Source organism: Haemaphysalis longicornis, unplaced genomic scaffold (assembly GCF_048455015.1).
Source record: "Haemaphysalis longicornis isolate Haplotype H1 unplaced genomic scaffold, Haemaphysalis longicornis Haplotype H1 scaffold_7, whole genome shotgun sequence".
NCBI classification, from domain to species: Eukaryota; Metazoa; Arthropoda; class Arachnida; order Ixodida; family Ixodidae; genus Haemaphysalis; species Haemaphysalis longicornis.
The window spans coordinates 92,498,287-92,522,822 of NW_027526422.1; the positions used below are offsets into that span (position 1 = coordinate 92,498,287).

General features: G+C 48.1%; 1 protein-coding gene across 2 annotated transcripts in view; it reads right to left on the bottom strand.

Moving 5' to 3' along the window:
- LOC144146101 (uncharacterized) overlaps nt 1-24,536 on the bottom strand; it is a 281,191-nt gene that overhangs the window by 144,557 nt on the left and 112,098 nt on the right. For both annotated transcript variants that reach the window (XM_077678046.1, XM_077678047.1), the window contains 2 exons: nt 20,985-21,059; nt 19,704-19,764 (listed from right to left, as the gene is read on the bottom strand). In XM_077678046.1, coding sequence (XP_077534172.1) covers nt 19,704-19,764; nt 20,985-21,059 — 136 coding nt within the window. The remainder of the gene's footprint in view (nt 1-19,703; nt 19,765-20,984; nt 21,060-24,536) is intronic.

Below are 24,536 nucleotides of genomic sequence, written 5' to 3' on the forward strand. Positions count from 1 at the left end.
CGACCGGGTGACGGCGTCAGACGTCGAAATAGGACATTAGGCCCGACAGGGGCGTTGCATACCCTCTCCGTCCCCGCCGCGTGCTGCGAATCAGCCCGTGTTCCATCACCATCGGCTGCAGGAATTTGTTGGCCGCCAATGGGAACTTAAGGGTTGTGTTGATGTGAGCAAATGGGAATTTGTGACGCGGTTCTGGCAGGGCTGCTTTTTCATCAAACGAGCCATCTAGTACGTTGGCACTGATAGGTATCGCCGCACTGACTCAGTTACAGATATGCTTCAGCAGTGCGGGTTGGAACTTCTGGAAAGCAGAAGAACAAAGCAACGGCTGGAATTTATTTTCCAGATAATGTATGGAGCATTAAAACTAGATAAGGAACATATGTGAAAGCGCCTCCAAAAACATGGTTCCCGCAAAAATCACAGCAGAGCTATTCGAACTGTTAATGCGCTCACTGACGTGTATCGGTATTCTTTTTTCCGGATGTCATTGAAATATGGATAAACTACCAAGCGATGTTGTGGAGTGCTCGGGTGTACAACAATTTGAATTAGCTATAGACATGATTTTTAGAAATAGTGCGTCATCCCAAATCTGTTCATGACTGTGCGCTATTAGAGTATTTTAGTTAACCGTTTTGTTCCCTTTCCGTATTTTGTTCCCTTGTTTTTTTCCCTTGCAGTATTTTGCAGTGTTTTGTTCATGACTGTGTGTTATTACAGTGTTTGTTCCCTCCCTGTAACGACCCTCACTAGAGGGTAAACTGTATTACCAAATAAACAAATAAATAAATATCTGCGCACACGCATATGCATTCTTGCTTACCTTTACCCTTCTTCGTCTGCTTTCTAATCAGTTCCCTCTACTCCTTCTCCAACGCAATTTCTTAACTGTGCGCGTGACTCCAACTGTACGCGTTTGCGTTGTCAGGTACATATTTTTTACTTTTTATTATGGCGTTCCCTACATCACCCCTGGCCGTACAAGGACAGCTATTTTAACCAAGAACCATATCGTCGCACAATTGCACATCACGCACCGCACCGAGCATATATTAGTGGAGCTCATCCTCAAGACGAAAACACACACAAGCCTGTTCATCCTCCCCTTATACAGTACCCCAAGGAACCACATCCTGGACCTTGACACGCTCCTTAGAGAAGTCCGTAAAATTTTCAAAAAGGGCAAAAACTTCTGATAGCTGGAAATTTTAACGCCCGAACGTGGCCCGGGGAAGTCCAACTACTCTCAAGGAAGGGGATGATGTACAGACTGCTACTCAGCAACACATTCTAACACCCCTGAATCAGCCTCACACTACTGACCGTTCTGGGAACATCGTAACCAGGGACTCTACCCCGTACCTCGCCTTTGCACACTGCATCCCGAACTCCACTTGGCATTGTACAGATAAAGCATTTGGCAGTGACCCCTTTATCACTGAAATTCAAATTCCAATAAACACAAGGCAACAACCTCAGGAAAAGTTACAATCATAGATTGGGACAACTTACGGAAAGACACCCCAGCTCACCGACTCGACGACATTGACGAAAGGACAGCCCAATATTAACCCAAGTCCGCTAGCACACGAAAATTATTAGCCTCACAGAAGACCATCCCATGGTGGACACACATCTGCTCCACATATTGGAGGCAAGACGCAGCTTAACAAGATGCTGGAAGAAGAACAAAACTAACCTAAAACTCAAATTACGCACTGCTCGCCTTACACCGGAAGCTAAAGAGTATACGGAAACAATAAGTAGGCGGAACTCAAACTTGGAATTCATAACCCCTGGGAAGAGCTAGTCGAAGCCCAGCAAGCCAGCAAGACGACAAGTCTACAACTAACAACCCGGAGCACTTCTCACCCGACCGAGCTAGCCCCTAGAAGATTCTTCACACCTACCAAGTCGCCTGTCACCTCACATCAGAGAAAATATCTACGTATTCGACATCCCACGCAACATGCATCCAGGATATGACAAAGAAAGACGCCGCAGAAGAGCCCCGTATCTACAGCAACTAACAATGCGACACCCCAGAGACGTACTCAACACGGACGCCGCGAAATATCCACAGCGCAACAGCTACGCCATAAGTGTGGTTAATTGCTGTGAAGAGGTCACAGCTGCACCCAACCGATCCCACAATTCCCCGGTGGTGGAGGAGCTGGCTATAGCAATAGCAACGACGACTGCCACATAAACCGATGACAATAGTCACAGACTGTCAAGAAGCATGTCGCAATTATAAAAGGGGATCATACGCAGCGCCGCACTGCACGTACTCAACTCGCATCACCAGCAGCTACAAGACACCCACATCGTCTGTGCGCCAGGACATGCGGCAGTACAGGGGAATCAAGCGGACCACGCTGCAGCCCGCGGACACATACACCGGGCACTCCTTGCCACCACTTTTCCAGTCCCAGCAACTCAAGGCACAGAGACAATACGCAACACATATGGGCCCCTCCCCGAACACTACCGGAAAGAACGACAGCAATACCCTGCCCTACATTACAAGCTCGACCGCGAACAATATACCACCAGGAGCCGCTTACAAACCAACACGTATCAACATAGAACTTTGCTTTATACGATACACCAGAGACTACCGCGTCAGTGCCAGTACTACCAATACGAACCTAACACACTGCGACCCATGGCGCTGGACTGTCCCAACAGGCCCAGAGCAGCTCTGTGGCCACTGCCAACACCTCAACCACCCTGGCAGGCCCTGCTGTCCAACTTGACCCTGGATTTCCAGCTCTGGATAACAACCAGGGCGGCGCGGCAGCTAAGACCACGATTTAAGGACTGAGAAAGCAGACCAGGAGTGCAACGGTCGTTTTTGAAATGAATGGTTATTTCTCCATTCCTCTTTAGAGTTTTCTTTTTGCATTTAATTGCGTGGCGTTTTTTTAAAAGTTTGTATTTGTTTTCTCTGTCATTGTTGGCTCCAAAATTTTCCACGTTAACCCCACTTCCCTGTAACCCTCCCCGCCTAGCGTAGCAAGCCCTGGCGCTAGCAGGGCTGACCTCTCCAGTTATCAAAAAGCTCTATCTCTCTGTCTGTGCGCAGTGCTGTAGTGAGACGGGTACTGAGCCTGGTTATTCTACTTGCCTTCAAGACTGATTTTTCGTCGTCCTACTAAACACGCGAACTACGGACTCTGACAAACATTTCACTTGGTTCCTGAAAAACGATGGCACATGTATAAATTATAACTTCTAGACATGTTCAGAAATAACCAATAAAATGTTGTCACATTTCACTTCCGCGCAGCCATTTGTCTTGATTGTTTTAGATGCAACGCATCTCTTTTAGATGCAACGCATCTCTTTAACTCGCCTTGTCCCGCGTCGTTGTCGCGGCGTAGTCCGCATCCCTCCCCCATTCTTCTCGCCGCGGCAGCTGCGTGCTCCGCCGCTCTCACCGCAGCGCCATCTGTGCGTCAGCGCAGTTAGTGCGCAGCTTGCGCTCGGCTGCGCTCGCTCCCATCGCCGTGCCAGCTGTGCGTTAGCGCGCAGCTTGCGCTCGGTTAAAAATGTACACCATCTTCCCGCGAGGGGAACCATGGGGTAGATGCGACGCATCGGTGGTGAAGATGCTGCGTAAATAGGATACACAACAACAGCAATCCACACGCTGACATCGCTAACATAACGGAAACGCAACGGCAACCCCCGATGCGTTGCATCTACCCCATGGTTCCCCTCGCGGGAAGATGGTGTAATTTTTTTCTTTGTATTTTCGCCTGTTTCCACATCAGCTTACATCAAAACTTTGTATAAAGATGCAGCTTCGAAAGGCGCACCGAAAGCCGTCTCAGTCATGAAGCCCCACAGAATTCCCTGTAGCTCCACCCAATCTCAAAACGCTGGCGTCTCAGATATTCTCCAAATTTCAACACCCATCTCATGTAGCTTGACAGCGGAGTAAGGCCTCGTAATGGCAACGCGGTCCCAATCTTCCCGCGTTGTGTTTGGTACGCTACAGTGTACTCCGACGGAAGCAAGAGAATACGCCCCCACCCTCCCCCTGATGCAACGGTATTCATTACTTCCCGCGTACGTTCCTTTCCTGCGTCGTGAATTCGTTCGGCTCGAACGTCGCAGCCAGTATTAGGACTAACGCTGCGAGAACACTGCCCAAGGCCCCAACCACACAAGCAAACATCTGCGCGGGAGTACGTCCGGGGGGCATGTGATGATGTAAATTGCCGAGGACGCAGCTGATAGCCTCGTGTACCATTAACGCTACGATGCGCGAGCGCCTCGGGGGCGAAGGCCTAATAGCTTGCTCCACGGATCGCGAAGAGGAGTGTCTCGCCATCCTGTTCCCTTAACCTTCGCTCCTCCTTATCGTACACACCTGCTCATATACGCATACCTGAACTAGGATCAACTTTCGCTCCTTCGTCTCTCTCTGCCTTCTCGTTCTAATAGGCGCTGCACGGCGGCACCAATTTCGCCGCAACATCTTCCCGTATCAACCGCACCTCGTTTTCGAAAAGCGCAGGCCAACCAACCGCACATCTCTTATTTGTCACCTGTTGTAGGCGCGTTTTTCAATCGGCTGCGCAGAGAAAACGGAGCCAAAAAAAAAAAATGAATATGCCTGAATTTGCATGCCCGAACGCAACGAGTTTTAAATTGATGCTTCGGGGCAGGAAGTTAAGCCTTGGAGGGAATGAAAGACAGAAAGCGAACGAAAACACCCGCAGGCTTTACTGTCGGGGTGCAATTTGTCTCTGCGGCCTGCGGGAATGTGCGCCAATAAAAAGGTCGGGATGAAAGAAGGCCTTCGGCATTTTGCATTGCGGCCTGCTCAGTGATGTATGCGGTCCCGAAAGGGTTATGACAGCCCCGACAAAAGCATTATTGTTCTGAATAGGCCGCTCCGCATCGAGGGGCAGGTTAGACAGTGCTTTAAGATCGAGGCAGCTTGTAAAGGTTTCCTCACGCGTAGCTTAGGTGATGCGTAAAGAGAAATGAAAAAAAAAAACATTGTAGTTTCCTTTGCCAGACAGCGGAAACACACGGCTTTTATGTCCTCGAACTTTTATAGTATATATTGCTTGTTTTATCAAACACGGTATGCGTATAAACATTTTTGAATGCATTTGTCGAGCAATCTTCGAAATAACATGATTATGTAAAGCGCACGCAGTGAAACCTGTTTTGTGCGGTATTTTCTGAATTAAAAAGCATATTTAATGCATCAGTGTTTAATGCAAAAAATTTGGGGGACCGATAAACTTATAATACTTGGGTCCTAGAACGATATAGTGTCGTCGAGCTCCGTTCACACGTCACGAAAACTTTCCGAGCGGTGAAAACGTACCGCTCCTACGCACACGCCATCTCTTCGGGCAGCGCCTTACAATCACGGTTGTTTGAGCGGGTGCCGCAAGGTGGTGCTGCGGGATTTTTTTTTTCTCACGGTCAACGTCGCCAGCGACAGCGGCTTCTCTGAGATATGGGACCCTTAACACCACGTGTTTATAGAATGCCTATAAATGCACAGTAACAGCTTTGCTCGCAATGAAATCGTGGTTCGGGTAAGTCTGCTGAATTTTTTTTTTCAGCACAGAAGGGTTTAGAGGATACGCGTGATGGCCGATAACCCCTCACCGACCATTGTATATTTGACTAAGCGTTTGTAGTTGCGTTTTTAAATTTTGTTTCTTTGCGCGCAGCATTTTCTTGCATCACATTTTCAGCGTTTCCTGTTTGCCCTCTCAGTGAAGTCCCCGTAATATCTATCCTTCAACCAACGTCGATGTAGTCATCCCCCCTCCGTCGTAGCAAGCCCTTCTCTCAGCAGTTCTGTCCTTACCAATTCACAAACATCTGAGTTGATAGACAGCTCCTGCTCCGTCCTTTATTTGTATGCGCCGTGTCAGCGCTGTTCGAAGCATGGAACTAGAGCTCCTGTATATCGCCCCCCTAGGGAAGAAGAGCTGTGCGTCCATCCGCCATCCTGAGTCCCACGTCGTGCTGGAAAGCCACCTGTCTCGCACGTAGGAGCTGCCGCTGGGCCGCCGCGCCAGCGGCAGTGGCGCGGAGGGGCGCCGACAAAAACTGGCGCAGGACGGCTTCCGCAGCCGTCGATGCTCAGCTGAGCGAAACTGACTGAATACGACGTCTTGTGCACAGCTATGAAAGCGGGCTTTTCTGTCAAACTGGAACCCGCGACATGTGGCAATGAACGCGAACTCTTGCGCTACGCGATATACAGGAACTCTACATGGAACCATACCAATTATACTCGGTTACAACTCAAGAACGGCGCCACCTCATGTAGTGTATCACTTTGCCAAAGCGCCGGACCCGTGACGTCAGTGCTCACGCGTTTTGAAAGGGGTTTGCTATGAATGCGTGATATCGTCTGCCTCGTCTCACGCAGTTTGTTTGTCGTCACTGGAGTCGTTTATAAGCATATTAAGTCCAAAAAATCACGGGAACGGCTCACGCCATGTTCAATATATTCCCAGTGACGTCCTACTTGCGCCGCGCGGAGAAACATCCAGCTACGGTGATAAGGCACAGAGGCAACTTCCGGTGCCGTTCTTAAGTTGTCACCGAGTATAGCTCGACTTTATTGCCACACTAAAGAACTCTCACTTCCACTCACTCACTCACTCACTCACTCACTCACTCACTCACTCACTCACTCACTCACTCACTCACTCACTCACTCACTCACTCACTCACTCACTCACTCACTCACTCATATAGTCATCCACTCGCTCGCTCGCTCGCTCACTCACTCACTCACTCACTCACTCACTCACTCACTCACTCACTCACTCACTCACTCACTCACTCACTCACTCACCCACTCAATCACCTACTAACTCACTAAATCAATCCCCCACTCACTCACCCACTCACTAGCTCATTCCTTGCTCACCCACTCGCTCCCTCACACGCTCGCTCACTCATCCACTCATCCACTCACCCATCCACTCACTCACTTACTCACTCACTTACTCACTCACTCACTCATTCACTCACTCACTCAATCACCTACTCACTCACTCACTCACTCAATCACGTACTCACTCACTAAATCAATCCCCCACTCACTCACTCACTCACTCACTCACTCATTTACTCACTCACACAATCACCTACCCACCAACTCAATCACTCACCCACTCACTCACTCACCCACCCACTCACTCACTCACTCACCCACCCACTCACTCACTCACCCACTCACTAAATCACTCACTCACTCACTCACTCACTCAATCACCCCCACTCACTCACTCACTCACCCACTCAATCACCCCCACTCACTCACTCACTCACTCACTCACTCACTCACTCACTCACTGTCATACTGAAACAAACACGCGGGGTCCGTAAAATTCAAGCTACTGAATCGATTCGATATACTGCCACAATAAACACGCACCCTTAGCCTGGTAATGGCCGTTAAGGCAGGTCAACTGCTTTAACGGCCGTTAAGGCAACTGTTCACTGGTCAACTTACTGATCGTTACTGGTCAACTGCTCTCAGGCCAGCTGCTTTCTATAGCTGGCCAGAGAGCTCCCTGTGTTTTTTTGGTATTAAATTTGCTTATTTCTGCCAACAAGAACGGCCATCCCATGTTTTGTTGGAACTTCGCGCCTAACGCACGTGCTAAACTGTTATGTAACGTCGTTCAACGAACTCTATTACGAAACCCGTAATCGAGTTCGGTTGAAAGCGGTCGTAACGCAAGTGGCACTTGCGTTACGATCTCGTTTCGTTTCCCGATGTAATAATCCCGATGTAATAACACTGGAAGAATCCTCGGATGGTATACGCCATAGAAAAGCTGTCAGCCCACGCTACGTCCACGTTCTCGAGCGGGCGATTTCGTTCACCCAACTTTATCATTCTCGCGTTCTGATGATTTGCATTCATAATGGCTATTTGATATAACCTCGTCACGCCATAAGCCCCCCGAGAGCGTCCCCTTATTGCAGGCAGAAACATTATAATGTCCTCGTTCTGTTGATTTGCATCCATAATTGCTATTTAATATAACCTTGTTCGTTACGTTCCAAGCACCCGTAGAATGTCGCCGCCTTGGTAGAATACTCAATTCTCTTCATGTGACTTGTTTTGAGCGAAGCTGAAAAGATTAGCCACTATAATTCCCGCATGGACTCAGAAGTATATTCGCTTAAATTAATAGGCTCAGCTTCAGTGATAATCCAGGGCGCTGACATCAGAGGCGAAGCGAGATCGAGCAGAAAAGACGACCGGGAAATTTTTATGGCAAGAAACATGCAAATGTGCCGATAGTAAATAATACGTGGGGTTACTGCACGGGTACTGGGTGATCGACCGAGGAGTAGATGCTGTCACGCACGTTGCCCTTTCTTTTTTCTTTTGAAAAGGGGGTAAAATGGGTAGGAGCCCGAGGCCTGTTGAGACTACGAACATTGTCATTTAACCGTTATAAATTGTGGTACTCAGATGAGAAGAAAAGAAAAAAAAATTAGCAGTGGCTTAGTTCGGTTATGCCAGGATATACGTAGCATCAGCTAAGGTTCAGCTGGTTATTCTTAGCTTTCCTGGTTGTCTAGGATTAGCTTGATCATCATGCTTACTGCTGTTTCAATGACACCCACACGGTGTACGCATTGTGTGACACATGTGTATTTATCAAGCGGCTCCGGCGCAGCGTCACCAATCGCCCCAGAGCTAAGCTGGTTCCACAGGCGCACGCCGGTGTTGCTGCGACGCACGAGCCATCGGTTCCCCACCCGGCCACCCCTCGCATGATCATCAGGTGGACCGGGCCGCCACGTGCGGTACGGAGGTCGGCGAAGACGCTGGGTGCGTGGGGTGTGTGAGAGACGCCGGGCAGCGAGCAGCATTCTGTGCGCCGTGTGACGTCACTGCTCCTCGCGCATGCGCAGCACAGCTCTCCAGGAGCCACGCGAAACTGCTCAACCTCGGGCCAGTGTAGCTTAGGCTACAAAAAAGACCCTTGGCTTGGGCGCTCGAGGTAACTGTCAGAAAGGGCGTGATTCTGTACGGCTGGCGGCGCTGCCCGGAATTCGCTATTTCTCCCAATGCACCACGGAAGAAAGTTGCAATCGCTTCTACATAATGACACTGGCATAAAATCTGACGATAGGGCCGCGTAATTTTCTTTTTATTAGCGTGGAATGGCCACGATTCCTTCTTAATTTTAGTCGTAAAACATTTGCTTCAATTTTAGCATCATGATCCCCGTCTGAAGCATCGCTAAACCCATTTAAAATACCACGATAAAAAAAACATGGGCGAAATTTGAAAGAGAGAAAAGGCCTAATTTACTTATTTGTAGTCCGATTGTGAAAGCTGTGACTTATTTTCACCCTTCCGTGCTATAATGAAGATGTGCGCAGCCGCCTCCTTTCAAGAAAAAGAAAAGGAAACCGACCAGCGCGCCCCTAGCCATACAGACTATGGTAGTGGAAAGAGCACTTGCTCGTTTTCGATAAAACGTTTACCGCATTTACTCCCATAATGATCGCACTCGCGTAATAATCGCACCCCTGAAGTATGTCGTCCAAGTTAGATTTTTTTTTACTTCCCCTGCAATGAACGCACCCTGAACTAGCCGCACCAATATGTCGGATGTGTACAAAGTCTAGCTGATGATGATCGTGCGTACCTCTGTTTCCTTCCGTTTCGAAGAGGACATGGATACGTTATCGCGGCAGACCTGCCGATATTAGCGATATCGGCAATCAAGCGTTCAATATTGATGGGGAAGAAACTCTCACTAAATACAGATAATATACACACAGGACAAAGAAAAAAAAGGTTGCTGAGTCGGCCGCCATGACTGTTTTGATGTACCGCACTGTAACAGTGGCAGTAACTTATCAGTCGAATTGTTGTCACCTCCCAGCAAACTCGTACCGGCGCGTTCGGTAATTCATGAAAACACGACATTTTGCGACACTTTGCAGACCTGCTGGAGGTGGTGTGCATAGTTTTTATTATGTTTTTGTTTATTATTTTTATTATGTTCATGAGACCTATCATAAAAATCTTTACCCACAACTCGCTTCCGTTTCCTGTGCTCAAAAATGTTTTGCGAAAAATTTACCCCCGTAATGAACGCACCCCTAAATTTACATCAAATTTTATGAAAAAAAAGTGCGATCATTACGCGATTAAATACGTTATTCTCTCTCTTGCCAGCAGAGGGAGAACGAATACACCGCAAAATGAGGACTGGCACACGAGAAAGCAGACGTGACAACACGGTCGTTATAAAATTGAGTGCACAAGAGAATATCCTAGAAAGCGAAAAGAATGAAGAAAAAATACCCCGATTTAATTTCTTGCCCCGAGCAGCATTTTTTCTCGGCACAGCTCGGTGGAATTCCGCGATGACCTTTCCAAAACTATATAGCCAGCAACCAATCCAAGCTCCGGTGGAGGAGCCGGAACATGACAGCTAGTGTTAACGATGGGACCTAGGCGGGAGCACAGAGACGGGAAAAAAAGAGCAAGAAAAATGGATCACCGAAGCGAAAATGAGGTACACCCACTGAAAAGATACGGAACTAAAAGCTCTCCAAAGAAAAAAAGAGTAGCGGCACTACAACTTCCAGGTAACGAAAGGAGCACCTGAGTGGACCGTGGACCTTTTAGAGCAAACTCCCCTTCAGACGTGACTGGACGAGGAGAGCATCGTTTTTTCTTTTTTTGGTTCTGTTGTCCGTGCTTTCTCCGTTTATTTTGCGTCTCCCGAGCTTCCAGCGTTATCGACTCTGCTTCACTCCCGTCCGAACGTTTTACCTGGTTCAGCTCTACCTCAGCAACACCCGTTTCTCTCCCAGCTTTTTCTTTTTCATTTTTTTTCCCTTCACATCGCTAGCTTTCCGCAGCGCATTTTGTTCTTCCAGTGTTGCCAACTCCACTCAAAACAAACAAACGAACGAAAGCTGTTACACTGGACTCCCGCTAACTTCAACTTCGTGTTCCAGCTTCTCTTCAACGCACCGTCCGCTCTCACATTTTTTTTTTTTTTCATCTTCTGGGAGTCGTTGCGAAACTCGGCGTCGTCCGTTGTGCGCCGTGGGGCAGCCGACTAAGCTGTTTACTTGCCGAGAGAGACAAGGACCAGATTATCGAGGGGATAAACGGATTACCTCCACCGTACCGGGATGAAACAAATCTGCTTGTTACGGCGCCGTCTGGTGCCGACGCTTCAAAGAAAGAGAGGGTACACGCGGGGCGCCCACTGCAAGGAAGAAGAGCATCGCTTCTTGCTCCCTCAATACGCTTTTCTTGCTTCGCTGCGCACAGCCCTGAGCACTCAGTTTGAAGCACGCCACTCTAGGTTAATTTTTTATCGGTATTTTTTTGCGAAGACACGACGGTGACCCGGCGGAAGCCAGGGGGAACAATGACTTTGCGCCGACGTGTGTATATATATATATATATATATATATATATGTATAGACTGAAAATAAGGGTTGGCAGTCAAGAAAACCTCGGAAAGCAAAGGGGAGGTTGTGGTGGGTCATAGAAAGAGATGAAGAATTTTTTGAGTCGAAAAGAAAGTGGTGAAAAAATGCCCGCCGGGTGGAATCCGAACCCACGACCTCCAGAATATCGGTCGGTGCGCCGGTATTCTGGAGGTCAGACAACAAAGCGCAGACAACAAATCCCTTAACAGGAAAGAAAGTGGCGGGGAAAAATCGCTTCGCCGGTAGCGTAGTGGTAATGGCACCAGACGCGTATTCTGGAGGTCGTGGTTTCGGATCCCACGCAGCGGGCATTTTTCTCCACTTTTTTTCTTTCTTCCAAAAATTATTGATCTGTTTCAATGGTCTACCGCATCCTCCCCTTTGCTTTCTATGGAATTCTTGACTGCCAATCCTTATTTCTGTATTATTTCAACGAGCTCCTCATTTCCCATTCTGATTCGCACCCACGCACGCACGCACACACGCACGCACGCACGCACACGCACGCACACGCACGCACACACGCGCACACACGCGCACGCACACGCACACGCACACGCACACGCACGCGCACGCACACGCACACGCACACACGCACGCACGCACACGCACACACGCACGCACACGCACGCGCACGCACACACGCGCACGCACACACGCACGCGCGCGCACGCGCATACGCATACGCACGCGCACGCACTCGCGCGCACGCACACACGCACGCACGCACGCACGCACACGCGCACGCACACGCACACGCACACGCACGCACATAAAATGTGGGTAGACAAAACACGGCCCCGTGAAGCATCGCGATCGCTAGTTCATCATAGCGGCAAATGAAGCCCCCGAGAAGAGAATGCAAAAAAAAAAAAATGTTGCAGCGAACGTTATCAGGACCAGGAATATCGTTCCATCATTCCGTTCGTGCGCCTAAAGGTTTCAGCAGCGGGGTGAAAACTGAAAAATTCACGAACGTCCAGCCTCCCGCGGCAATCTTATTTCAGCGTCAATAATAAATGCGACAGCAAAGAAAGCTTCGTCGCTTATATACGCCGGCGAGCCACGTGGTACGCGTATCTTGGGCAGTCCAACGTTCGATCCTATCTTTTTTGTGTGATTGTGGAAAACTTTTTTTTTTTTCTCCCAGCTAGGCTGTCATTCTCAGCGCCAATTTATTCTCCGAACCGGAGAGTTGATGTTGTCAAACAGCGGGTGACGTGGGGAACAATCGTGTGGGAGGTCTCGTCACCGGGAGGGAGGGCCTTAGGCCCGGGGTCGATGCACAGGGGAGCGTGGAGGTTGCAAGACAGAACGGGAGATCGGCGTCGTGTAACAGTGTGACTGATTGATTAAAAACGTCTTTTATAGGCCTTACTAGAATGGCTACTGTTGTACTTAGTCATCGCCAGTTGCTGGGTTGAGTAGAGTCCAGACCAACCTTAGGATCTACCTCGTAGTCAGTGTTCTCGGTGCCTCATCAGCGGCCCAGAAACTGTGCCCGTGTTGGCGGGGAAATTGCTGGAGGGAAGAGGGTTGCTGCATGATGCTGCTGCTGCTGCTGCTGCTGCTGCTGCTGATGATGATGATGATGATGATGATTGGGTATCTCCTGTGTACCGGGTGGACGCATGGTTTTCGCCCTAGCCGTCACTTCAAACTAAATACAGGAAGAAGAAATTAGAACAAAGAATACAAATGACGCGGGACAGGCTCTCTGCTCGGATTTGGGAGTGCTTTGTAAGTCAGTGTCCTCATGGGCGGCATTCGTCGCTATCGTTTCTGAGTCCGAGTTACCTGGTCAGCCACCACCATGCGAAGTCGACGGCCGCCATCTTAAAGCGAGCTGATAGAAGGCGGGGAAAACAAACTGCGCTTGTGCAGGTGCGGTTGTCATCGTCCCCAAAAAACACTGCCCCCGGGAAGGCGACGGCCGGTGCGCGCGCCGCTGTAATCGAACAGTAATGTTGGCCAACCCAGGAGTTACAGGTGTGCGAACCGCGTGAAAGCCGCGTCGAGGATCTCATTTCACGGGCGGACGCTGTTAACAAGATCTGCCGAAAAAGTTGATTAGCCTCCGCTGTTTACACTGGGGCTGCCTCTCAGGCATTTCCGTGATTTGTCGGCTATAATTTGTGCCCGCAAATCCACCGGCTGATTCCCGAAAGATGGGGAAACAGGCCGGGCGCGTACAGAGGCGAGCAGTTCGTCCCTAGGGCTGGTAAGCAGGACGATGCGACGGCTCCGTGCGTTTCCTTCCGGTCTGCTTACGGCCCAGGCGGTGTGACTTCGAATTTTAGCAGTGGCGACCGCGTTCCCAGCATTCCCGGAGCACAGGCTGCTTTGTCCCGATAACAACAAAAGAAAATTGCAAACTTCGAGCGAGCAATGAAGGTGGAGGATTATGGATGCCTTTATTGATGAAGAGAAGTCAGCCTGGCAGCGAGCTTGGCTTGCTACTCCATATGAACATACTCCAATGAGCGAAGGAAGCGAACACACAAAAAATCACACAAACATTAACATACGCAAATAAGCACACAGAAGCCGAAAATTGCAGAAACACACACACACACAGCACACACGCGCTGTTTCGTTCAGGCTGGAGTGACGCAGAAATGTCACCAAGGACCTTGTACTCCGTGTTGCCGCGTCAGTGGAGTGTCATGGATCGATGACGATGTAAAGTTTCAGTGGTACATCGGCACGCAGTCCCAATTTTTTTTCAAGGTTTGTCGTGGGGTTTCATAGCGGGGACACACACACCGTACATGTTCTATGTCCTCACGAACACAGCAAACGTGTCAGTGAGGGGAAGCAACTCGGCGCGTCCTGTACAAGTAGTGGCCGGTAGAAGCGACGCTGAGGCGAATGCGGTGAACAACTGCTTCGTCGCGTTTAAGCAATGAAGATGTGAAAGGAAACATTTGAAGCAGTGGCGACTCCCCTGCCACTTTCGGAAGTTTTCGTATGACGTCACAAATTGCTTAACGCATGACATCACAGATGACGTCACAGACGGAAGCCACCGCCAAAAAACACGACGGGGAGCTTGCAGTGGGGCCTCTAGTTCTGTTTGATCGCAGCACTTGAATGCTAACGTGCAGCTAGCTCACTGATAGAAACGTTTTAGTAATGGCCATTATGACGCCACTTTAGCCCATATTACGTCACCAGGAGCGAAATTTGGAAGGTTTTTAATACGTCTTTGGTTTTTACGGTTAAAGATACGTCTGTTGTGGCTGGAATAGAACTGAGTGAGGTACCAAAGTCTATTTCTTTCAAATAAAACAGTTGTGTTTTGCTTCACGGCCGCTTTAATGCATGTTTCCTTCTTTTTACGTGCTGCAAAAAAGGGGCCACATCGGACAGGATGCCGTTCTCGTGAAAAGCGGTTATCGGGGGGAGGGGGGGGGGTGAATTCGCTCTAGGAGCGGGTTTTTACGGAGCACTTTTCGTTGGGGCCCCCGTTTGCATGCACGGAAAGAGAAGGAGAGCAGACTTAAGGCGTCGGTGAGTAGCCTAGAAGCTGTTGGGTGTTAAACATATGTAAGTATTGGCTGCATAGAAAACCACGCATTGTCTATCTTTCAGAGTCGTTTTTCGCGTTGTACCTTTATTTTGCCTACAAACAGCGATAAAATCTGCTTGAAGTCCTGGGTACCCGTGGCGTGTAGTGTGCCTGATAGCTTTACGCCCCTGTTCAAGAATTATACAAACTAGAGTTCCTGTATCAATCAATTAAACATGATACTCAGGATTCGAAGTGATTACTGGGGCATTGTGCTTGTTCTTGGAAGCGTTCGCCAAGCTGGCTGACCCACAAGCTGTTGGTTTTCCCGGAACACAGCTGCCGCACAAGCCGCATTTCCTTTCTTCTCCCCGAAAAGTGCGGTAAATGAAAACTATACCGCGCAGAAACGTATTACTTTGCCGTTTCAGGAAGCGTATAACTGTTGTTTACAATCTAGGCGGAAGGACTGCAGCGAGTTTAACTCAAATTTCGAACCCATTTTTAGGCCCGTGTGAGCAAGGAAGTATATTGCGGCAATTCTCCACGAAATGAAGCCCTTCAAAGCACGAAAAAAAAAAAAAATCCCACACCAACCATGGTAAAACAGATCACAGTTCTACGGTGTGCGATTCCCGGAATAGAAGTTGACCGCTTTATGGCGCCAATTCTGGAGAAACGTGTTTCCGCGGAGAAATCAAAATTAATGACTGTAATCTGGTGAAACGAACTCTGTTCCTAGCTGGGCGAGACGGAGAAAGAAGGCGCCGGGTTCGTCACGAACAAACAATAGCAGAGCACTCACGACGGGTGGAAAATTTTCGAAGCGTTACGCCCAAATCAGGCTTACTGATTTACGCTACAACCAGGACTCACTAATTGGAGCGTTGCGATGTCTTTTTTTTTTTTTTGATCGCTGAATGCACTACACTAATCATAGGTGCGAATTTGTTGCGTAACATTTTCGGACTCCCATTTGTAAAGACACATGACCCCGTCACAGCTACTCAAGACGTTGTTGCACGAGTGCTCCAAAAACAAAACGTTTTAATGAAAAGCAATCTAGCGAACCCTAGATACCGCTCTCTCTTTCACATTTACTATTGCCTGTTACTGGCAGTCAAAATATCATGAATTATGAGTGGCACCTGCACAGTTTGCTCATGGGAAACAGTTTTATAGCTTTCGTAAGACCAATGCTTTTCCTAATACGGATTGTTAAGAAGAGCTCATATATACCTCATTATAATGAAATCCCTTTATTCGTAGCCTTGCCTTATTGGGATTTGATATTCCTAACTGCTGCAAGATTGAATCGTCACTGCTTTTAAAGTAGTATCTCTTATAAAGTAGTCAGTTTCTTGTTCTCAAGAACTGGTTATAACAAGCGCTTACTGAATTTCTTTCAAAATAAGAAATTACGCGAGGTCACACGGCTGCCTCAGGGCTTGTAAAAATGTTCAACCGGAATACAATTCAACCGAGATGACCCCTTTGTACGAGTAAATAAACGGTCAGCAGTGGTGCCAGTGGCAGGCCGAAGAACGCATGGAATTAGTTCATAGCATTCGTCGCAAAGCGCGCCCGAGAGCTGTGCAGTCGTCGTTATTTGCTTGCCTGCGCATGTAGAGACACAACGATGCAGTTCCTCCCGTGCAGCACACGCGGAATGTTTCGGGAAATTTCCGTGGACGATATTGTTTTCAAGGTCGCAAGGAATCGACGAGCACAAGCTAGCGTGCTCGTCGATTCCTTGCGATCTTGAAAACAATATTGTCCACGGAAATTTCCCGAAACATTCCATGATCGGACTATCTTCGCGCTGCTTGTTTTTCTTCCCGGTCCACAATTTCGGATTCAATCTAATCTTGCGTATAGGTAACAGCAACACAATTGCAGAAGGGCGTTCTAGGCCCCTTCCATTTTGCGTGAGTGCAAGGCTGGGATGAAAACCGGCAACGCTATTCCAAACTGTGCAGAGAGAGAGAGAGTGAGAACGAGAGAGAGAGAGAGAGGGAGAGAGAGAGAGTGAAATATAACTAGAGAGAAAGAGCGAGGGAGAGTGAGCGAGACAGAAGATAACGAGACAGAGAGCAAGCGAGAGAGAGAGAGAGAGAGAGAGAGAGAGAGAGAGAGATAGAGAGAGACAGAGAGAGAGAGAGAGAGAGAGAGAGAGAGAGAGAGAGAGAGAGAGAGAGAGAGAGAGAGAGAGAGATTAATTCAATGAACTATTTTGATGAATTAAAAAGACGTTTGAATGACCTGTATTCAATCAGCTGAGTGACGGGTTTCATTCCATGTACAATGTTCCATATATTTCGCTACTGTACTTTATCTTGTAATTCTTTTCCATGGGTCACCCACCTGATCACTGTAGCATTTATACTTCGTCATTGTCATATCGTATTTATTTTGTGTACGTGTTTTAGTACGAGTATGAACAAGCTTACAGAGTTTTGGCTGGATTACTATGTTTTTCCCTGTGCCTTGTACACGCGTTGCCAAATTGTCTAATGGTTGTCATTTTTGTTCGTGTTGTACTGCTCATGTACCACTCCGCTCAGTAATGCCCCTGGGGCCATGAGGGTATCTTGGATAAATGAATAAATAAAGCAAGAAGGAGTGGGAGAGCGAGAGAGATAGACTTCTTTATTAAGAGCAATGATGATGTCGCGGGAGCGGTGCCTTCATCACGGGCATTCGTAGCTACCCTGATCACGCACGGGGGCAGTGGCCGCACTCTCGTCGGTGTCGGTGTTGTATTGAAGGCGGGAGGAAGGTGAGATGGCAGCCACGGGGGTGTTCCCGAAGGACACAGGCCTTTGCAGGCCGTGTCGTAGGTTCGTACGCCTCTTAAGAAGTAACGTATACGACAACCGTATTCGGATTTGATTCTACAATGCGGTGAACCTTGTGCCGGTTGCGGCTTGCGAGAGGTTCGTGGGACGCCATGACTCAGGATGTCCGGTATGGTGTGATTAGTTAGGGGACTCCAAGTTATCGCTGTGCGCATCCTCCTACGCGATTGTGTAGGGCTGCCTTTGAATTTCTGTAAAAGCTACCCAAACGCCAAAAAGAGACAGAAAGGATTGGGCCTGTGAGTTGGACTTTTTCACTCAATTCAATCACTCAGACCAATCCCTGAAACCATTCGCCAGCAAGGCGTATGTATGGGAAAGACCTTTCCAGTCAGTAAAGCCACTGGCACGGGTCACACATTTTCTCTTTATGCAAGGCCAAACACACATCAGGCAGGTTTACGGCAAGATGTCAGTACATAAGCGACAGAAGCAACGTTTTGTTATTATGTGCGGCGTACCTTAGGACCGCACAATGTCCGTCCGCGTCCGTGCGCATAGCATTTACAATCGCAAAAAACCACACAGGCACCGGCAGGATTCGAGCCTGTGTCTGGTAGACCAGACAGAGTTAGTCGTCCAACCCATTGGGCTACGACCGTGAGTTAGTACCCGAGAGTCAAACGGCTTACTCCCTCACCTGTAACGGTGCGGAGTACCTTAAGACCTCAAAATGTCCGTCCACGTCCATCCGTGCGCACACCACGAGCAAGCGAAAATCAAGCGAAATTAGATTTGAGCCGTGAGTTGCAGTTTCATTTAGGGAATAATCAAGGTGCAACTCACGGCTCAAATCGAATGACGGTCGGGGCGCAAATCGGATGTCTCTCGGGGCCCAACTTGGATGTCGTTTCGAGTCTCCGTACTCCTTACCCTTGCCATCACCCACGGAGTAGAGATGCTGCCATTTTTTAATTATTAGGGATGCGCGTGAGATTGGATTTTATTAGACTTGCTTTCGCCCTGACGAAAGCAAGTCTCTTTGCTGAAACGTTGGCAACAATCGTGCTTTTACCTTGTTGAAATTTTCTTTTCTTGTGTTCTACCATCTTCAAAAGTTCAACTGCTCCCTATATATATATATATATATATATATATATATACAATGTGTTAAAATGTGTTAAAAAGAGGGGAGGGGCGCAGGTTGCGCGCCTTCCCACCAGATGGCGCGAGCAGTGCGAGGGCGGAAAAATTTAATCAGATTGAGAAAATCGGCTTCCAGTAACAACGGTAGGTGGGAGAGAGGTGGAGAGTATTCTGACAGTTTGGACGGGAGGGAAGAGCGTGTTACGTTGCATGCGCGGCAGAAGACTAACGTCTCCTCATGGCATTTGCATCGGGGGATGCAGATACGCAACCAATTTTTTTTCCATCAGCTAGGAAAAATGGAAAGCCCCTTTTACCTAAAGATAAAACTGTTTCAAACGCGAAGTTTTCTGTCATTAAAGCTGACTGAAAGTCCGAAATCCAAGCTGCTTGGACAGTGTCGGAATGGCGTATTTGCAAAGACGTCGGCTTTATAACGCGAGTGACTCAGGATCGTTTCGGACCACGGGAAGCGTTTTTTTTTAGGTGTTTGATGCGCCTTCGCTTATCATCACCATGGTTACGTGAATCCCATTCTGTAAAATTGGCTTTCCTGCAGAGCGTTGTGCAGCAACAACGAATGCTATCAGAAGGCGTTAAAAGCTTCGTTTTAAAATTCCGCGATGAGCTTCATCCGACTAGCATGCTCGAAAGAAAACACTAAGCAGCTATAGCTCTCTCCCACGGCTGCAAAACGTCCGGCTACTTTGTGAAAATTGTGCATGCTATGGACGAAAACGGCGGAAGTGACTTACAGGAGGCGAGACCAACGTGGAGAACGTTGACGACTTGTAGAGCGACCATGATGGCGTCAACCTGTGAGGTTAACAAGAAGACCAGGGAAACAAGGGCATCGGTACAGACACGGCCTTCTATTGTAGCTTTAGCTAGTGCGTAGAAATGGTTTCGTCCGTGTCAGTGTCACGAGGAGAGACTCCCCCACTACAAAATTAAAAATAAAACACGAACGTTAAATTTTGGTTGGGCGAACTTGGCCTGTAACACATTGCCTTTACAGATTGCCTTGATGACAAGACAAGCTTGCACACGATGGGGCGGTTTAAAAAAGAAGGGTGGTATCTCAGACTTCTTAAGCGTTAGCTGCAATTAACGCCGTGGAACCGAGAAGCGGGTGTAGCGAAGAACCTTTAACATTGAAAAGCATACAAAATGAAGCATCCCGGTGTTCGCGCTGCTTTGTAAGCTCTTCTGTTCACTGCGTGCTAAGCCACGCTTATATAGTATGTCATCAAAGGAGGTCAAAAGCGCTGATAACCTTTTGGGACACGGCCTGTACAATTGTGCACGTGACCTTTAAGAGTGTTTTTGTGAGTTACAATCGTCGTCATCCCCACCTGAACCACTCAGCCGGCATTCTCATTTCCCGATCTACGGAACGCTGCTGCCATCTCGTGAATGCCGCGCCTTTAGCATCCACCATTGCTTTACCAAAACAAGAGAGCAAGATGGACTCCTCGGCGTTCGACGGCGCGTCAGGTAGGCGTTCTTGGTGTTCCCTTTTCTGTCTCGTTAAAACGGTTATTAATGCAAAACTGAAGCTGTTACCTTAGGATATAAGGGCTACAGAGTCCAATAATGTGTATACGTTTTTTTATTGTAGCAATGGTTAGGACATGGTAGTCATGTTTACGATGGCGTGTTTACGATTAGGACGTGACCTACTTTATTAACTACTTATGAGATCGAGTCGTTTGCGGTTTTTTAGTAAAATTTTGTTTGTCAAAAGCATACACAGGCAGTTACAATTTTTTCTGACGGCTACATGCTAATGCGTGCCGCGAAGGGATAATGCCAGTACTTAAGGGAGTAGTTTGTCCCACAGCAAAAAGAAACGTAAGCACATATAAGTACTGTGGTTATGCCTACTTGGCAAGAAGTGTACAAATATTTCACATTTCAACTGTGGAATTTTCCCCTCTATGTTTCTGTGGCTGCCATTTCTTAGGCTACTACGGAGGCTGTACCAGTTAAAATTTTTATCAGCGGGGAAAAGCATGCTTAGGAAACGTACTGACCAGGTACCGGTATCCCGGAGAACTCTCATCCGTCACCAGGTAGTCGAACGTGGCCAGCATACCAACCCACACGATCTGGTCAAACAGAATATGCAAAGATGTTGGAAGAAGCGCTCGGGTTGGAAGGATTACAGATTTTTTTTTATAAATGCAACAATTCCTGCGATTATTTCACTTACGTGATGGTACTTATTTAATAGTCGTTAAGTTTAAATCACCGGCTGGTCAATCACGTTGCATTTTTGTACGAATGTGCCTGGATCTGTTTTCTGCAAAGAAACACTTTGTATTGCGTAAGAAGGAGTGCGTGGTATCTTTACGTACAATTTTTCAGGGGAACTGAACTGACGGTCATCGAATAAGTCGCCGCACAGTTTTTGTATTTCCCATGTTTTGTTTCATTGCTAACCTATAAACCACAGGTGTGTTATTATCCTAGCGTAGGTGCGATGTTGAAGAGCTTGATTTCTCCCTACCTCCGCAGGGGTTGAAGAGCTAAGTGTTCCTGCTGATAAAAGACACAGTTGCGGATATCAACACAGCAGTGGAGGCGGACTTTCTTATTAGTCGAGGCGAAAAACAAAGACGCGCTTGTGCGAGATTTATTCACTCGTTGAGGAACCCGATGTGGTTGGAACTTGGAAGCGAGTCGGCAGCCTTCCACTTCGGCGTGCCTCAGAGACTCATAAACCCCGTTGCAGCTGCTTGGCGTAAAATCCTATCTCGAGTTTTTACTATTCGCGTCTGGACGGCAGACCACAAGACACGAAGCGATAGTTTCGGAAGTTGTTTCGAAAGTTTCGGAGGTGGCCATTTAAGAGTTCCAGCGTTTCTGATGCCTCGTGGGGAGGAGAGACCGGCAAATGACGTGCTGTTGCTATACCGGCCTCGCATTTACCGATGCAAAATTAAACTGCCATTATCCTTGTTAGATACCTCTGTCACGTTTGCGCTGAGAATACGGCTTGAGGTGAGAGAGACGCGCTTGCCCTTAAAGGTGTTTAACTACTATTTTCACGTGACTCTAAAACTTTGTAAAAACCCGCTTGGGAGCGTAGGACCCGAGGAGACCGGGTGTACACGTGCGTAGATGTCTGCGCGTGGGTGACAGTCCCTCAATCTTGTTTTTGTCCGCGTTCGTATACTCTCTCCCACAGTCGGCGCAAAACGCGGAGCATTACCGCTGGGATAACATCCCCTAGCTCTGGTTGAAAATATTATTTCATCTTCCAAGCATGGCCGCTCGATGAGAAGGACGTCCTCTTTTTCATTGAGAGTCTTTCAAGCTTCTTTCAAGTTCAAGCTTCTTTTGGACGCCTAATAAGTGAGCCCAGGGACGGAAAAAATCCACGAATACACACGAGACGTAATCGTTATTACGAGATAGCGATCATAATAATCAAAACAGTTTCCCTCGACGGTAACTATACCGCTGAGGCGTCTCAGCTGGCCGAAAATTACTCTTTTTTGGATAGCATACGCTGTGGTCCGTAAGCGCATAATTATTTTTAATTAGGAAACAGAGCGAGAGATTATATTCCATTCGACGAACCTTTGGAAGCGGAAGTGGCACTGACTATTAGTATTGAATGATGATCATTACTGATTCTAATTACGGTATAATGATAAAATCATTACTGATATTATGGTGCAAGCCGACGAGCGCTATGCCCGACAGAAAAATGGTTAAATAAAGGTAATGCAAAGGGAAATACTAACATCGGTAATCAGGAATAAACGTGTAATAAAATAAACGAAGGTGGATATGACTGGTGTATAGGGACAGGTTGTGATTATACGTAATATCCTATTAGAATTGAACCTTGCGTCGTTTGTGTAATGCGTTTGCTACGAAAACTAGAATGCCCCCCCCCCCCCCCCCTATCTCATTTCCACAGAAAAATAAATGAAAGGAAGCAAGAAACTGGGCTGAAAGAGGAAGATAACAATGTTGTTCGGGTGAGACAAATACTCCGTCCTGTGTGGAGGAGTTACTGTAAACGGGAAGTCTTCGCAGCTTAGCGCATAGCCAGCACAAAAAGAAAACACGCATCTCAAAGACGACGTCAAGGGAAAACATTCGCCGATCCACGCTGCGGACACGTACGGACGATAAGCGCAGCGCAGGCAGGGCCCGAAGTCGATTGAGACGCGTCCGGAGCACGATCAATCACTCCGCTCATTAAGGTCGCGTTAACCAGGCCGGCTACACGGCCAAGAGAGTGGACGCCGCTGCGCCGCTGACACGGCCTGTACTATACGTAGGGCTCCCTCTTGCGTCGTATTCACGAGCTGCCTTGCTTCGTCTCGGTTTCGCTTTGTGGAAGAAGATTGGCATCGCATCTAGACACTTCGGAGAAATTTATCGCTGACCCCTTTTCCCTTACTTACTCGCACGTCCATTTGCATACACAGTAGCCGATCTTTTTGTAGGACTAACAAAATTCGGACTTTCTGGGTATTCGGACTTTCCCGAGGAACCGCCAGTTGCCGCATAGGGGTAATGTATATGAACAACGATTATTTCGGACAAAATAAAACCAAAAAGCTCTTTTTTCCAGTGAACTCGCCGCGGTGGCTCAGTGGCTAAGGCATTGCGCTGCTGAGCACGAGGGCGCGGGTTCGATTCCCGGCCACGGCGGCCGCTTTTCTTATCGATGTGAAAAGCAAAAACGCCCGGGTGCACGAGATTTCGGCGCACGTTAAAGATGCCCAGGTGGTCAAAACCCCACAATCAATCAATCGACTTTCCGGGCAAAATTTTCCGCGACAGAGCCTTGGTGCGCCTTTAAGACGACGCCATTTTGAATCCTAAGCCACCTGGCTTGGGATTGGATGGGGATTGGCTCGACTCCCGCCGGGGTAACAAACTTTGATCTTGGAGGGCATAATTTTGCATGCAGTCCGCGGCGGAAGCAATATCGAAATACGGAAACGGGTCATTCCTGGCCAGTTTCTTTTTTTTTCTTCTAGACACCGCTTTTTTTAGGCACCATTTGAAGCTGCCTTATCAGGAACATCATCATCAGGTTTGTCCTGAACCATTTTTTTACTTCTTCAGCCCTATCTAAATGAAATAAATTTCGTTGTTGCGACTCGCGTATTTTTGGGACTGCTCTTTTATACGGACTATTTTTTATTCCTCGCCAGATCCGAAAAATTGGTCGGCTACTGTATCAGGCGTGAGTGAGTTTACGCAGTGAGTGCGTTTAAAGATTCGCCCCTTTAGAATATATGATCTAGACACTGCGAAGTTGCTGCGAAGGGCGCGCTATGGCCCGTGTGGGTACGTCCGTTGCTAGATGGCCATGTGCACTTTATGGGTATGCAGCTAACGAGGATTATGAAGACGACGAGGACGCAGCAGCGGCGTCGCTGTGAGCGCGCCAAAATTACATAATTTCTTTCGGTAAAGCGCCCATTTACTTGCAAATCCCCCTGAGTGGGTACGCGCCATTTCACTGGAGCCATCACCACCACCAAGATCTCGGAGAGCTCGCTGAACCTCGACTCCGGCTGTTCCACTCGGCTACTACCTGACTACCATCGTCA